The 17,911-nt window shown below is 39.2% G+C and overlaps 1 protein-coding gene across 5 annotated transcripts in view; it reads right to left on the reverse strand.

The window, feature by feature from the left end:
* The window catches only part of SLX4IP (SLX4 interacting protein), a 98,638-nt gene that overhangs the window by 46,245 nt on the left and 34,482 nt on the right, over window positions 1-17,911 (reverse strand). For 3 of the 5 annotated variants that reach the window (XM_075203975.1, XM_075203969.1, XM_075203968.1), the window contains 2 exons: window positions 13,008-13,097; window positions 10,736-10,859 (listed from right to left, as the gene is read on the reverse strand). In XM_075203975.1, the coding sequence (XP_075060076.1) occupies window positions 10,736-10,850 (115 nt within the window). In that variant the 5' untranslated portion in view covers window positions 10,851-10,859; window positions 13,008-13,097. The remainder of the gene's footprint in view (window positions 1-10,735; window positions 10,860-13,007; window positions 13,098-17,911) is intronic. The other 2 variants (XM_075203971.1, XM_075203970.1) reach the window with 1 other exon arrangement.

A 17,911-nucleotide genomic window follows, 5' to 3' on the forward strand; every position in this document is an offset into this window, starting at 1 on the left:
CTGCGTTATGATGTATAGTTGTATACAGGGATGCTACATCGCACAACATTAGTGTACAGCTTGTTCTCCATTTTATGACTTTAAAAGAATTTCCAAAGCATGACCGTTGTCCCTCAGCTAGCTTCTTTGTTTAACTACAATGGGTTAGAGAAAAAAGTAAATGAAGCTTAACAGATCAGTGGTGAGGAGTTTACCCCCGAGAAGATGAGTTTTCCTGGTGGATTGACCAAGGATTTATGGATCTTAGATAACTGGTATATTACGGGTTGTCTCATGGTCTAGATGTGTAGAAAGGCTTGCTCGGATTCACTGAGTGTTCCTTTCTGTAGTGCATTGGTAAGCAATCTCTTTTAATCCTTCTGATATAGGTTAGTGGGGTCTACCTGGAGGCACTCAATCAACTTTGCTGGCCAGTTTTATAATGAGATTATGATTTTTTTCTGAGTTCTTTGATGGCTCTTCTCTCTCCATGTGTAATGTTAGAGGCTTTGTTGTTATTTTTTTTTATAGAGATCTTATCTTATTTATCCTGTACTTATTTTTGAAAGGTGGAAATAAACGGGCCTTTCAAACGGCTGGGTTAAAAGGTGGATTTATTTTTAAAGCCTGTATGGATGAACTCATTATTCTGATCTTCAGCTGTTGGCTTTGTTGGTGTGGTATTAGCAAAGCTTTAGAAAAAAAATTCTGATAAATTTGTGTAAATCTATGTATGTTTCAAATTTATTTAATTGTTTTTCAGAAGCAAACGTTAGACCTTTTTCTAAAATTCTTAGTTAAGATGTGGTACGTTTAGTTTCACTAAGATTAAAAATTCCCTTTACCTTGTGGGCTATTTCCTAATTTTTTGGTCTCGCCCCTAAATTTTCTCCATCCTTGTTTTCCTGTGAGAGTTTTGGTCTTTTTTTTTGGTGCTTTTGATGCTTGGTGAGTGAAGACCTAAATTCTTCAGGAATTTGTCTGGTGCTAGTTCTTAAAAAAAAGAAAAGTTCTTGTCTGCTTCTAAGTCTGAATTGGGGATGTTTTTCTTACTTTTTTCTAGCTGGTCCAAAAACTCAAGCTGGGTGTGGGCTATGTTGGTATGAGTTATAGGTCTTCCTTTATAATAGCCTTCTCTTGCGATTTCTGCACAGCTTTTTTTCAATTTGTTAAAACTAGATGAACTCTCTGGGCCTGAGAGTCATTAAGTAGAGTAAAGCAAAAAAAAGGAGTAAATTTGCTCTTGGACAAACCATGTTACAGTGCATGGGGTGCAAATCCGTATTATTTTGCACATGAGTTAAATACTGGCTGTTTTTTCATGTAGCACACAAATACTTGACAGCTTTATTTCTACACTGAAATTTAAAGTTGATCTAGGACATGCCCTAACCCAACTATAAATCTGTCCCCACATTTTAAATTTACCTCCCCCTTAAATGCAACATGGTTTTTTCAGGCGCAAAGTTACTCTTTTTTCATGCTTTGCCCTCCTTAATGACTCAGGCCCTCTATGTTTCTTGGGTCCAAGGGTTTGTACACTCTTCTATGGGTTTCTTTATTTGTGTTCCTTTTAAAAATGTTGATTTATACTGTGGCCTGTTTGTGAGGTGGTGCTGTTGCGGCCTTTTCAGTTTTTCTTTTCTCGTGTGTTTGATATGTCTAGGGTATTCTTGGCTGACTTGCTGATTTTTGTAATGGGTGTTTTCGCTCCTTCTCTTATGTTCATTGGTACAGTTTCTAAAGCTGGGTTTGTTTTTTTGGGTTAGATTCGTAATCCCCGATGTCTCTAAGGAACTTTTTTCTTTGCTCCTTATAATTTCCTCCTCGATATTTAGATTCTTGCTTAGGGTGAGTTTCTCTAGATTTATACAATCCTCAAGATGTTGTAAAGGGTTAAGTTTTTCTTGTATCAGTGCCAATTCCTCTTCAATTTTGAGCAGGGATGACTCCCTATCTGCAGTTAATAATCTCATTAACACGAAGGAGCACGAATCTAAAGTCTGACTCCATGCATTCATATACTTTTCATTTTCTAAACTGAATGTCGGTCTGTTCTGAATTCTTAGACCTTTAGGGACAATATTATTCTCTACATACTTGAAAAGTGTGGTAGCTTCCCACCACTGTTTTAACTTCAAGGTAGACGTTTCTTGTATATCTTAAGAAGTTTGCGCAGAAATTGTTCTCATTAATGCACGGTTCCAAAATTCTGTCTTTTTTTGGAAAAGATCTCACCTAGTCTAGAGAGTCGTTCTTTCCTTTGTAGGTGTATCATATCTTTGTTTAATGTGTAATTCTAAGGGGCAGATTCAACGTTGCTCTAGTACAGCAGTGGCCACCCTGCTGCAGTTCTTGAGCCACATGTGGCTCTTTGTACTTTAAATTGTGTCTCCCAGTTGGGAGTAAGACCTGAGCACAGTGCGTCAGCAGAGGAAGATTGGACTCCAGTCAGCCCGACTCCCACGTCATGGCACCTCCTCTGCACAATGCCGGGAGGTCAGTGTCAGACAATCCAATCAGGGAAGGAGAAGACAGTGTAATGTACTCACCCTCTCCTTCCTCTGCACAGGCTCCAGCGGTTGTGTGGACATTGTCACAGGTAAGTATAGGACAGTTGTTAGATGTTGTTAGATTTAATGAAAGAGGGAGATCTGATGGTATGTGGGAAGGCTGATAGGCATGTAGGGAGGTGTGATGGCATAAGAGGGGCATGTGGGGAGGTCTGATGTGACATGTAGGGATGTCTGATGGCATATAAAGAGCATGTGGGGAGGTCTAATGGCATATAAGGAGCATGTGGAGAGGTCTGATGGCATGTAAGGAGCATGTGGGGAGGTCTAATGGCATATAAGGAGCATGTGGGGAGGTCTAATGGCATATAAGGAGCATGTGGAGAGGTCTGATGGCATATAAGGAGCATGTGGAGAGGTCTGATGGCATATAAGGAGAATGTGGGGAGGTCTGATGGCATGTAAGGAGCATGTGGGGAGGTCTAATGGCATATAAGGAGCATGTGGAGAGGTCTGATGGCATATAAGGAGCATGTGGGGAGGTCTGATGGAATATAAAGAGCATGTGGAGAGGTCTGATGGCATATAAGGAGCATGTGGAGAGGTCTGATGGCATATAAGGAGCATGTGGGGAGGTCTGATGGCATATAAGGAGCATGTGGGGAGGTCTGATGGCATATAAAGAGCATGTGGGGAGGTCTGATGGCATATAAAGAGCATGTGGGGAGGTCTGATTGTATATAAAGAGCATGTGGAGAGGTCTGATGGCATATATGGAGCATGTGGGGAGGTCTGATGGCATATAAGGAGCATGTGGAGAGGTCTGATGGCATATAAGGAGCATGTGGGGAGGTCTGATGGCATGTAAGGAGCATGTGGGGAGGTCTGATGGCATATAAGGAGCATGTGGGGAGGTCTGATGACATATAAGTAGCATGGGGGAGGTCTGATGGCATATAAGGAGCATGTGGGGAGGTCTGATGGTATATAAGGAGCATGTGGGGAGGTCTGATGGTATATAAAGAGCATGTGGAGAGGTCTGATGGCATATAAGGAGCATGTGGTGAGGTCTGATGGCATATAAGGAGCATGGGGGAGGTCTGATGGCATATAAGGGGTATGTGGGGAGGTCTGATGGCATATAAGGAGCATGTGGGGAGGTCTGATGGCATATAAGGAGCATGTGGAGAGGTCTGATGGCATATAAGGAGCATGTGGGGAGGTCTGATGACATATAAGGAGCATGGGGGAGGTCTGATGGCATATAAGGAGCATGTGGAGAGGTCTGATGGCATATAAGGAGCATGTGGAGAGGTCTGATGGCATATAAGGAGCATGTGGGGAGGTCTGATGGCATATAAGGAGCATGGGGGAGGTCTGATGGCATATAAGGGGTATGTGGGGAGGTCAGATGGCATATAAGGAGCATGTGGGGAGGTCTGATGGCATATAAGGAGCATGTGGGGAGGTCTGATGGTATATAAAGAGCATGTGGAGAGGTCTGATGGTATATAAAGAGCATGTGGAGAGGTCTGATGGCATATAAGGAGCATGTGGGGAGGTCTGATGGCATATAAGGGGTATGTGGAGAGGTCTGATGGCATATAAGGAGCATGTGGGGAGGTCTGATGGCATATAAGGAGCATGTGGGGAGGTCTGATGGCATATAAGGAGCATGGGGGAGGTCTGATGGCATATAAGGGGTATGTGGGGAGGTCAGATGGCATATAAGGAGCATGTGGGGAGGTCTGATGGCATATAAGGAGCATGGGGGAGGTCTGATGGCATAAAAGGGGTATGTGGGGAGGTCTGATGGCATATAAGGAGCATGGGGAGGTCTGATGGCATATAAGGGGTATGTGGGGAGGTCTGATGCCATGTGGAGAGATCTGATGGACCACCCCTAATCTTTCAGTTACCCCTATCACCATCATTCATCCCATCATGCTCCATTTAAACCCTTGCTGCTCCTACCTAGTCAAATGCTTGCTTGATATGGAATAGTGATAGTCAGAGAAGCTGCTCCAGCTACCAATCCCTAGATCAAGACACACACACAATGAAGAAAAAAGCAAAACAAGATACTGAAATAGATTGATTGCAGGTACTAACTGATATGCAAAGTGTAAGCAAATCACTTTTTTAAGTATAGTTGTTACAATCATCCATATAGACTGACAAAAGTTAAGGAATTACATGTGTCATTTCAACAATAAATCTCCTATAACTTCCTCAGGACATTACTGTCTTTGGAGAATGATATATATCTATCTATATATATATATATATATATATATATATATATATATATATATGTATGTCATAGTCTGTAAATAGTAAACGCTGCCCACAATACATTTATTGTGAGTGATAAGTCCATAACAAAATACCAAATAACTACATAGTAGTTTGGTTCATGGAAATTCTAACTATATTTAAGTTACATTTCCAGTGTTAGATCCTGGAATGTACATGTTTTTCTTTCACATAAGTTATGCTAGACAATTAAACCTATGCTACGGAATCGTTGTGCATCTGTAAACCAGACAATATTATTCATGGATTCAGCTGTCGCTGATACAGCCATTTCCTTCCTTTCTCATCCCTCTCCATGGCCCGTGCCAGTCCAGTTCACACAAGTTAATAAACTCCGTGGAACATACTCATTCAGAGGTTAATGCAGCTTGAAGAAAAACTGCTGAACGTAAGGTATTAGATTGCAATGCTATTAAATTCCTGGAGGCAAATTCCTTGTAAACAAAGAAAAATACTTAAACAGCTTCATTATATATATTTATACATTTAAACGTTCCTAACTAGTCATGTTTTCACAGTATTGTGTTTCGTTTTCCTCCGACCCATGCTGCAGTCAATGCTTATTACAAGTCAGGTATGACAGGAGCCCAAAGACTATTCTTACAGTTGGAGACTTACATTAATGACTCAGCAGTCTGACAATTTTCTATGTGTAAATCTGTGATGTGAGCAGAGATTTCATTACTCAGGCTGAAGAACCAGCATGCTGCTTAATAGCTATGCAACCGTTATTATAAGGGATTCTGTACACTTCATTGTACAGCAATAGATACCCAGCTCTGACCTACTAGAGCACCACTGTTGTGCACAGTAAATACCTTGTGCTACTATTGGCTGAAAAGGCCAAACAATTTATTAGAAAAGGTTTATAAAGCAGAGAACCAGCTACCAGGAGGAGAGCTTGTGATTTATTATAAGCAGTGGTGGAAGTGGGGGTGTATACGGTGGTGTATACGGTGGTATCAGGGCCGGATTAAGGGAATGGAGGCCCCCCCCCCCCAGCACTTACCTCCTTCCCTGGCGCTCTGTACGCTCTTTACGTGAGAGTGAGACTCATGAGATCTTCTCAGTAAGGAGACTACAGCGCGCCGGGGAAGGACAGCAGTGAAAGTGCTCAGCAGCACTGATCGTGCCGGGGGCGCCCCCGCCCCCGACCGATCAATACTGCTGCTGAGCACTTTCAAGGGCCCCCTGGATGCCATAGGCCCCTGGGCTGTAGCCCAGTTAGCCCTATGGTTAATCCGGCCCTGGGTGGTATGCTATACCGCCAACATCTCCTACTGCTTTCACTGTAAAACTATCAAATTCCATTCACTTACATTTTCTATACTACCACTTTGTCCACTGATTATTCGTAAATACACGTAATAAACATTCCCATATCGCTTCACTAGCAAGAGGTGATACAAGAGAGCAACATCTACATGCTGAGGCTCAGCGTCACAAGAAAGTAGAGGGGATACCCCTGGGAGACAATTGAGCACCACATGGCAGTCTAGTTAGTGGTGGCTTTCCTGGACTATCGGAAGGAGAGAACACTTTCTGGCACAACATTTACCAGAGTAGTTTACCAGGGTACTTACTTTATTATTATTATTATTATTATTAATAATAATAAAAAACAAACAAAACACAGGTACTGCTCTGTGTGCCAGGAATGGCTCTTCGGTAACAACGCTGCACACTGACACCAGAGATTGTTGTGTGGGAAAGACACATCAGCGTTGCTGTTCCAGATACATCTCTTCTGCTCATCCTCCCTTGACCCCTCTTCTCTCTCCCCTTTGATTCACTGGCTCCCTTTTATGCCTGACTTTGTTTACCCTCCCTTAGGATGTAAGCTCGAATGAGCAGGGCCCTCTTACCTCCAGTCTCCATACCTGTTCTTCTGCTCCGTCTCTACTGTATCTGCCCTCCCGGAGTTTCTGAAGTACTGGTACTGTGTGTTTATTGTTCTGTACTGTTCTACCCTGTATAATCTACTGTATAGTCTACTGTTTGTACGGTGTGCGGCGCTGCGGAAACCTTGTGGTGCCCTACAAATAAACGATAATAATAATAATAATAATAATACACTGAATTTGGGGCATCTGGCACCCAGCACTGTGCCACGCTCAAAGTCATTTCAATGTTTTGCCTAAATTGCATACACAATATATTGGTACCCACCTGCCATACGGTGGTGTCACTGATTGGACAGACATTAGGAAGAACAGATGTACCTAATAAAGTAGTCACTGTATCTATGGTAGTCAGATCACTGTGATTTACCATTAATCAGCAACACTACCTATTACCAGTATCGGTTTAGGCAGAAGGCACATACTTAGGGCGAGTGAGGCAATTGTTGAGAATTACCTTTATTGTTCACTGCTGCACAAAGAACCTTATCCAACAAGTATAGGTATAGCGTGACATTACTCTGCATTGCTAGGGTGTCACCACAAGCAGCTAGCAGTCATTCCCTTTCAAAGTACCACATATAGTTATAATAAAGATTCCTTTAAATCCCATGTCATTTAGAGAGAAACTGCAGCAAACATTTTTTTTTTAATAACAAAAAAATTAAATGTTTTTCTTACTGCTTTTGCTTTTTGTTTATCGTTCAATTTTTATTGTTTTTATATTTTACATCATCTGTTTTCATAATAAGGTATTTGGGGTTTTTTATGTTTATTTTTGTTGTATTCATAAAGAACACCTACTTTCTGTCATTCTCTGATGTTTGTGGACCAGTTTCAAAACCAACATTCTTTCTTTTTAGTATAGAATTTACAATAAAAACTGCAAATCTAGGTTAGGTGCAGTCCCATATTTGAAGAGGAGAAAGTCCACAGCAAACAGTCAGAGGCAATAAAAGGCTTTCATGGATTATTTGGGTTATTTATCTCTGTAAAAAGGACGTTATACCTCACTCGCTGGAAACTCACTTCATACAACATAAAGGACATTAGGATAATAAAATTTTCTCAGGATCATTTACTAAAAGCAGCGCACAAGCATGATATCGGCCCTGCTCCCACATACTTTGCACTCCATGTACAAAGGTTGCACCTACTGTCAGGCTCGCTGTTCCACGAGAACTAGACTACTACTAGATTGCACTAAACGCGCAGCGTGTCTTCTGATTTTCCATTTAGGTATTTTTACACTATCACCAAGTGCTAATGTTGGTTTGCGCCAGATTCCAATTTAATTTTGCGACTAGCAGAGATCATTTTTTTTATTATGATCATTGTTCATTCTTCAGCATTTCCCCCATACACTGCCATGTCTTCCCTGCATGTCAGGACTACGGAGTCTAGTCACAACCTCTTGTATTAACACTGAGCAACATTACGTCTTGGGCATCTCCAAATTTAAACCTGTTCTCTACAAACATATGTGTGGCAATGTTAAAAGATTTTCCAAAATAATTGTGGCATTTCAAAAATACCCCCAAGTCCTGCTGATAAATGAGAAGTATCATGGAAGATAGGTACACACCTAAGAGTATGTTATCTAGACATTTCCCATGCCACCAAGGTTGATTGATCTTTCCCATTTTTTAATTGTAGATGTGCGTTTTAGAATACTGAATTTCAGTTGTTCTCTTCTGGCATTCTAAAGAACTAGTAATTGAAAGTACCATTATATATATGATGCAAGTAATGACATCTCACAACATCAAATGGTGTGGTACCTGTCATTATACAAAAAAAGGTTTGTGCTAAAAGCTTTGATGATTTGAGGAAATTATCTAAATAATTGTTGACAAAGCCTTGCAAGTAAGTTTGGGTTTCAGACACAACAGGTCTCTATAGGATGTCTGAATGGTAGAAAGTCCTTGGTTAGGTCATCTGCATATGTAATGATCCTGAATGCCTTGGGCAACGATGCTGAACAAATGTATCAGATGTTCCAAAGCCTCCTTTACACGGTTTACCAACAAGGCCAGACAATTCCCTTGGGTTGACTACTATATGAAACGCGCAGAGTGTCCATTTCATCAGCCAGAAAACATTCATATGACTTTGTAGTCTGGACCAAAGAAAGTACTTGGCTGCTCTTTGAAGCTGTAGTTAAACATTTCTATAGCAAGGTCAGCCAATACAAAAGCTCTTTAAAATTTCTCACCAGGAAATCCAAGCTCACATTTTTAATAATCGACATTGAAATCAAAGTCTCACTATCTGGTTTTGTGACATCTACAGGACTTGGACACATTACACAATATCGACTGCTCAGACAGGTACTTAAATCAAACCCAATTGTGGAAATCTCCCATAGGAAGCATGGTGTTCTCTAAATCTCATTGCAGACTAGTCACTAGACTAAACACACAATATTTTGGGGTTCGGTGAATCACCCTTCGCCTGGCACTCTGATGAGAGTTATTTGCATATCCTGAACAGTGTGTGCCCTATATCCATACTTCTGTATAAGGGCATTTCTGTTATTTAGGAGACAACAAGCCAATCACTCTTAAGCATTAAGATTTATCTTCTATGTACTTCCCCGCCTCCCCATTTTATCATTTCACCATTATATTATTCAGATATATTATTTAGCCCATACAAACGAACAATGGTTTTAATTGTTCTATAAAAGTTGCCTTTTTTTAACCACAAAGAAATCAGTCTTCTAACTTTCCATTAGTTACACAATTCGGAGTTGACCACTTAATAGGATATTAAAACAATTACTTTTTCTGTTTTTATTTGAGAACAATAACTTGATTATATGGAAAATGTCTAATGTAAATCTAGAAAATGTCACAATGGCTTTAAATATCCACCGTGAAAAATGAATTGTCTTTCTCAAAGTAACATTTAGCTCTTTTGGCGAAATGTCATTCTCTGGCCAAACAATGTAAGAGGGTTTTTTCCTACAGAAGAGGCCCATTACATATGATCACATAATTAGAATAGAATAGAATGTAATAGCTTCACAAATATAGGTATTACAGGGAAAAAGTTCACACACAATTAAGACTGTAAAGTGCTCTATATTTTTCTTATCTCCATCTTACGTATCTGGAAGTAACTGTGTAGACCACATATTGAATGACAGTGACTTTTTTATACATCTTGGCAAAAATGTTCGATTCTATTTAGATTTTATATTTGCAAATATCAAAATGATTAAAGTAGGAGCCAGTCAGACAAATTGAGGAGTCGGCTTGTCTTTTAAGGCAGACTTACACTTCCAGACTTACTTTATTGACTTGTACACAACACAAAAAAATAGTTTTTAAGGTGTATCATCTGGCAATGATGTTTTAAGAAATGCAATAGAAAATATACTTCCACCTGGATACATAATCTTAGTTTAAAAATATCCAATGTTATATATTCCCCATTCCAAAGCCTCTCCATATGTTTTAAAGGATTGTTTTGGAGTCATACCCATTGTTACTTATTCAAATTAACCAACAAACAAAGCACCACTGCACATTAAAAATTAACTGCTTTCTACCTGGCTCCTGGAATTTTCCAAATTATACAGAGTATTTAAGTCATTTTTATTATACTCCCTTTAAATAGAAGCATGCTCTCCTATAAGGCCGGGTACACACTACAGTGTTTTCAGCCGATTATCGGGACAATCAAATGATAAACAACCGTTTGGCCCGTTATCACTTTAGTGTGTATGCGCCAACGATGAACGAGGATCGTTCCAAAACACATCTTATCGTTTCATTTGATTTTCAAACCAGGCTAAAAAATCTCGTTCAACGATGGAACAATGTTGTTCCAATTCTGCAGTGTGACCAGCAGTGTCAATATAAAACGTATGTAGTGTGTACACATGAAATCGGCATTCTGATTGGGACTTTTCTTTTTAAATAGTTGGTATATTTGTAAAGGATATCACATCGGGAGACATTTTGTATACTGTGTACCCAGCCTAACAGTGGTGTGATTATGAAGGAGACAGACACTTACCTTTCAAAAACAATGGACTGGCCTGCGTGTATTCTTTGTGCTTCACCTGACCCTGTTGCCTGCGGCTTTCAATATGCCTCCTCACTCTGGACTCAATTGTGTCTTTAAGTAACATACAGACTTCCTGCAAAGCATAGACCTCAGATAAATATATATAACACTCAGAGGAGTAATATACTCTGTATGATGTGTTAACTGGATAATACACACACAATAGCAAATCATGTAAATAGGGAACATTTTCTCTTAAGATATTTGAAATAAAAATACAGCGTGCAGACACTGAATTGTTCAGACACACATTCAATGCCCAATCAAGATTACAATCTAATTTTTATTCCCGAGACACAGAAAAAAAAAATCGAAAGTGAATTGGCAAAGCAAATAAGTGAACGGGCACTGGGACGCGGTCACTGTATTACCCTAACAGTTACACTGGTCCTTCTTGGAAGTAGAAACGGAATGCTTATATTAGTGGAAAAACACAAGCGCTCCACAAAGATGTACAGAGCATATTAATATAAGCTACAGAGCACAAAGCCCGTGTGACATATTAAAGACTGACAGGAGCAAGTTAAACCGAAAAATAATTCTAGTGAAAACCAAGTTTCCTCAAGATTTCCATACTAATTCACTTAGACAGACCCAACAAAGCAGGACAAATTACAGGCGAATAATAGCACACCTGTGTAAAGCAGTTAATTACCCTACAACATAGAGCGTCTTGTCTTATCCTAGGTAAATTGACAGGTTACAATGGATTATGAAGTAAGTCCCCGGCATTAGTAAAGTGTCAGAACACACAGCTGTAAGCAACATATAGAACTGGTGTGTATACCACACAATGTGCAATTTAACTTCTGGATACTCTGACCTCCTGACAAAGCTACGTGTGCACAGTTCTCTGCATCTGCCTGTGCTCCAGGCAGCTTAACTGGGTTCATCAGAAGGTGTAAATAAAGCTGTATGAAAAGTGCTCTTCATTTCTCTATCCTCACCACAATTGTCATGTTTTATTGCAGGATTTGCCTTTCTTGTAGACTAGACACAATCCTACACTGATGCCTTTAAATTAATAAATGTGTCTATGCCTAGTTCAACATAACATTCCTCTATTCAAATCGTATTGGCAAAGCAATGAAAAAAGACTGCCTGTCAAATGGGATTAAGGGATCCTGCCACTCGGCCAACACATATGGGTGGTTCAATTGGATGCGACTTGGACATTCAATACTCCGATTGCAGGTTTGAAGATGGTGGCCCACATAGGCTGACAGCGATAAGATGTTTATAGGGCATTGCATTGCACTAGTTTTGGGGTTTGCCCATTGAATTATTGGCCCTACACACTGCAGAGGCAGGCCCGTATTTATGAAAAGGCCACAGATAAGAACTGTATGCTGCCCTTTCTTTCATCATTACATATTTTTGTTATGTATGTTTGCCAACGTGTTTAATGTCTGGTAGAGCACATTGTTTTTTTATATACATTTGGAGATTGGTACTATGGAGCTCTTTGATAATGTGGGGGAGATGGCCTATGGGAGGATGAGGGCAAAACATTAAATCATCGAGAAAGCATACAGAGGAATGTTACCGGCTATGAACCTTTGATATCACCACAAGATTAAAAGAGGAAAACTTTATGCGCATGCATGAGATTGCACTGAAAAAGTGCAGCGCAAACTCAAAATATGATTATACTTATCTATTCAATATGGTGCCTTGTACAAAGAGAGCACAGGGGAAAATGCATTAGATTTCATTTGTAAAGGCCCATATTATTACCAGCTAAAATGCTCACACACTTCTTTGTAAATGTAGAAAACTTTCCTGTATTTGGTGTATCTCCATTTAAACAAATCTCCTAGTACAAATTAACATTTCTACAGATGAAAATGATGAGCATTACATAGAGGACCCTACATTCAAAATCAGTTAAAATTTGTTAATAATACTATTACTTGGAGGAAAAAAATCATTCAGATGATTTTTGTATTGTACCATTCTACATTAAACAACTTAGCATAAACTTAACAAAGTACAATTCAGATAGAAAAATAATGCATGCATGGGAAAGGTTAGAATAAGAAAAGTCATTAAGTAAGGGAAACAGAACACATGTCTAATAGTCCCCTAGGAGCTTTTAAAGGTTAGTTATAATTCACAGTAGTCTCAACATAACAATGAAAATAAGATCTGAGCAAATCAGGCCAGTCCAATTTCTTCCCTGCAGCTACAAGCTTTTGAAGTAGAAATGGTTTTGTTGTACCTCCTTCTCATGGTCAGAAAACCAGCTGGTGTCTTTACTGGTGCCTTGAGGCAAAACATGAAGATCCACCAGAACAGCAAAGTTCCCACACTGCAAGACAAAGGAGGAAATCTTTAGGATGTTGTAAGGCACATGTACAGCACACAAAAACGGAAAGCCACCATCTAGAATCTGTCCGAGCTCCCACCTCAAAAGGAGCACATCAAATTACATGATTACTTGACCCACCGCTGGAAGCAGCAAATCATTTGTTTAGTGGCCATTCAGAAACCTGCTCCAACTTTTCAATGAAGCCCGTAAAATTAATGGCAATGAGAAAACTATAAACCAACCATGGCGTATCTACACGTGTGGTGTCACACTAAATAATCAGGATCCTCACATAAGGCTGGCATAAATATTTTATAAAGCACATTTAATGTATTTCAAGCAAAGGTAAAAATATGAGTCTAGCAGTTTATCTTAAGGTCTGAGAAAAAAAATGTATGCAATCCTTGAATTTAAAGAGTAAAGTTATCAGGAATGAAGAAAAAGAATTTGGTTACTAGCATATTATAGCTATTATAGTTTATAAAGCTGGACATCGTAAAAATAAAAATACAAGATTTACAGTAAAGTATACTCATACGCTTTCACGCATAACTGAATCAACAGCACATACTGAGATAGCTGTATTTGGTGATGTTACACGATTCACATAAATGACAAGGCATACCTTTATATATTATGCCATAAAACACATATCTACATATAAAAAAAGTGGAATTGGACAAAACAGAAAATACTATTTTCTCCCAGATAGGAAAATGAATAATTGTTGCTACACAGTGATATAAGGGGTAATGTACTCCCTACTATAATCAGTATTCCCCACAACACCTATTTCCTGGGTGATCCACCCGGCTGGTCTTACTTGCCACCCGCGTCTTGGAGCACAAAAGAGTCCTCTTATAATAAAATAAACCATTGTTTCTCCTATTAGAACAGGTACTATGTCAGCATTACAGCCAGCAGTGTGTGTTAGACCACTGACCACCAGTCCTGGAAGGTGTGGGCAATAACCTCCAACATTTTTTTATTATTATTGCAAAGTATAACAACTGCCCCCACCTGGCTGCTTCTTAATGCCACCCGGCTGGCAACATTTTCTGGGGAAAACACTAAAAATAATAAACATATTACAAGTCACTGAGGAATTCTGTGACCACGTAAAGGAAGCAGGCACCAGGCCTAGTGCCGTTATGCAGGTTATGGATTCCTGAGGTCGTGTCTTATATCTGTAATAATTTGCAGTAGGAGGTGTGTTATCCTAACAAACACTGAAGTGGTAAAATCAGAACCTGCTGATAATAAGCAATGCCATCATTGGTTATACAGATTTACTGGCGTTTATACTTATGTTAGCATCACTTGTGCATCATAGCGTCAGACAGACATTGTGAGGACTATGCTAAACAATTTAATGAGGTGAGAATGCCACAGAGAAAGGAAATATTAGGCATGGTGCACCAAATGATGGAAAATCTTATTTGGAAAAAATCAAGTCCCAAGCATTTGTATAATATACCCCATAGGTGTAATACTAACATCGTACAGCTCTGGGACAAGTGATATCGGTCACTCAGCTGTGTTTACGCTTGTAGTATTTCCACACTGTAAGCACTCTTATGTGACGGACAGCTTCACACACTGACTGCAATTTGCCAGTAAACTGAGTTTAGGAATTTTTTGTAACTTATTCACCAACTTGGTACAAATTACACTAATGTGCAATAGCAGTCACAGCAGCTGATCAGACCTTAAAGAGTAACTCCACCCAAAACCTAAACTGTTTTTCTAGATGGAGCGCAGGATGCCCCCTATTCAGCAGGTCCCCCTAAAGGTTCAGTGCAGCTCTCATCTCTGCTACTTAAGTTGTCAAGGCCCCTCCCTTGCGTCCGTGTCTGAGGCAAACGGTAACAGGAGCAAGCATCACGGTTTAGGACCATTGAAATCTTCAGGATGTGGAGAGCCTCACACTGCAGTTAAGCAGAACTTTCTATTTCATCATAATTTATTGATATCCACCCAATACTCAACTCAAATATTTGGGTAGAGTTATCTTCATAGTATAAGTTTAAGATCCCTTCTTGCAGCCCCTCAAAATCAGAAACACCTTTCAACATGCTCAGTCTACACCTGATTATTTAAGTACTATATCATTACAAATCAAACTTTACTTTTCAGGGTCAATATTATCATGTAGAAGAGGAGCGGTGAAACAATGGAATAAAGTACATGAAGCGTACGAAACGGTTGTAGGATTTCTGAGATCTACGGCAACTTGTTACGTTTTTTTTTTTGTAAACTTATTTTTAAAACAGCGACGACGATGGAATAAAGTTTAAACATTTTTCGGCTTCCAAACGCCCATTACTCTTCTTGTACTTGCTATATTGAATAGACTCTATGAGACATATAAGGCTTGGACGACAGACAGATGCAACATTAGTTCTTCCTAATAAACCCCGCTGAGAAACGCAACCCATGCACCCAAGTCCGTTCATCCTCACCCGCAAAATTTGCTTAGCCCACAGTGTATGCCACATTTCACGCAGACGCATGGTCACCAGTTTTGTGATGTCAAAATACCATCTGGCAGCATCTTGTGCTGTGCCGTTATTTTGTTCTTTGTAGTCTAATCCTAATGTACTTTAAATCTGATTTTCACGTGTCCAGCATGAGGAACAGATTAAAAAGACTTAAGTGTGAACAAGCACAGACAATCATTACACTTTAACTAGGTTTCCTTTATAGAACTTGGACTATAAAGAAAAACATAATAACTTAGTTACTTCTTAAAAAATCCTTTGGTGTCATAGTTGCAATCCCATATTGGAGTATTCACATTTTTTCACAAGTGAAACTGATACACTACAACCTCCATGTCCGTGAGTAAAATACGTATAGAATGACATTTCTGAATCCGTTTCAACTGCTGCATTCTTGTGGGTAAAGCTAAAATAGAGATGTCCTATTAGTGCAGCATTCTGCAGCTTTTTTCTACAACATTCAACCTCACAAGACAGAACCATCTGCAAGAACAATGATCACAATGTATTATTTATTATGATTTATTTATATAGCTCATACTACGCAACACACACACACACGCCCATTTTGTCAGAGGCCAATTAAACTACCTGTGTATTTTTTGAGTGCGGAAGGAAACCAGAGCACCTGGAGGAAACCCACACAAACTCTCCTAATTTGGATTCTACACAAGGGACAATCTGGGTTTTTAAATGTTAGAGTGACAAGAGTATTACCATATACTGTTTGTAGATTTGAAAGCATGGTATAATAATTGAAGTGTATATAAAACCTTAAAACAACTGTGTAGTTAGTATTGAAATGTTAAAATGAGGCTGTTGGAAAGACTGCCAATGCCAACCAGTGAAACATATACAATGTTTACAATACTTCCTCATCCATCCTTGCCACCTCTTCATATGAACGGTAACCTCATAACACATAAATATACAGTTTTATTTATATTTATTTTACACTTCAGTATAAAAGTCTGCACATGTAGTGATCTTTTGTAGACTTACTGTGGTTACATATTTTAGGATAATCTCAGTTTAGGGTAATTACAGAAGTTACACCAGATCGCAGCTGCTAGTGGTTCCTGAATCTCTCATTCTGGTTTTTGTATGGAAATGTATGACCAGTAAATGGTATCTCTTTGTGAAGAAGCACACTTCTGTAGTATGACATTTTGGAGGGCCTTTTCCCACCACGTTTCCTGTTGTGATGCCTCTGAACCTCGCTTGGAAAGGATTATCAAGGGGGATGACTAGCACTACTTACTATTATTTAGGGGAAGAGACCTTTAATTTCTGACTAGACATTGTGTTGCTACAATTAACCTCACTCTCATTACATTTTACAATTTCATAAAAACAGACAAACAAAACATACTTGTCAACTTTTCAGAGGGGAGGTCAAGTGGCAAGATTGGGAGGGGTTGTGGTGATGCAATGACGTGACTGTGGGCTGCCCACTATTGTACAATGTTGCAACACCGCAGATCAGTGGGATTGGCCATGATGACGCAAGGGATCCAGGAGGGAGTCTGCTCTACCGGGAATCCAGAGCCTCCCAAAAGCAGGCAAGTAGAACATAGGAATAATTAACACTAAACTTTTCCTTTGTTGTACAATGTTCTTTGCTCTCCGTACATAAGGACCAGTATCACCTACCTTGAGAGAACTCAGCATTACAGGATGCAGCCAGGTGGTCATAAGGATGCAAAACCTAATTTTAGTTCAACAACTGCTTTCATATGTTGAGTTTAGTGTCTGTCTGTCTCTCTCCCTCTCATATATATATATATATATATATATATATATATATATATATATATATATATATATATATATATATATATATATATATATATATATTCTATATCTCTCTCATATATATTTACATACATACATACATATATACATACATACATACACATATATATATATATATATATATATATACACACACATACACAAAAATAATTAAAATACATACTTCGGTCTTACCAAAACAGCTATTTAAAAAATATATAAAGTGGAAATGAATAATTGCAGCGAATGAACAAGTGAATCTTCTGCATTACAGGCAGCTGAAAGCACTTTTCACATAATTGAGCTACTGCTGGAATCTGATAAAAAAAACGTTGTAATGGAAAGCATAACATGTCAGTTATACTTGCTCCCCCCATGTTTATGAATCCAATCTGCAGCCTGTAGGGCCTTTCTGTTACATTGGAGACTTATCATGCTACAAGATAGAGAAGCACCCCCCCTTCTAAACAATTGCAGGTTTTTCTAAAGCACGCAAGAGACAGCAAGCTTGATAGATTC

This window comes from Mixophyes fleayi, chromosome 3, assembly GCF_038048845.1.
Source record: "Mixophyes fleayi isolate aMixFle1 chromosome 3, aMixFle1.hap1, whole genome shotgun sequence".
Taxonomy (NCBI): Eukaryota; Metazoa; Chordata; class Amphibia; order Anura; family Limnodynastidae; genus Mixophyes; species Mixophyes fleayi.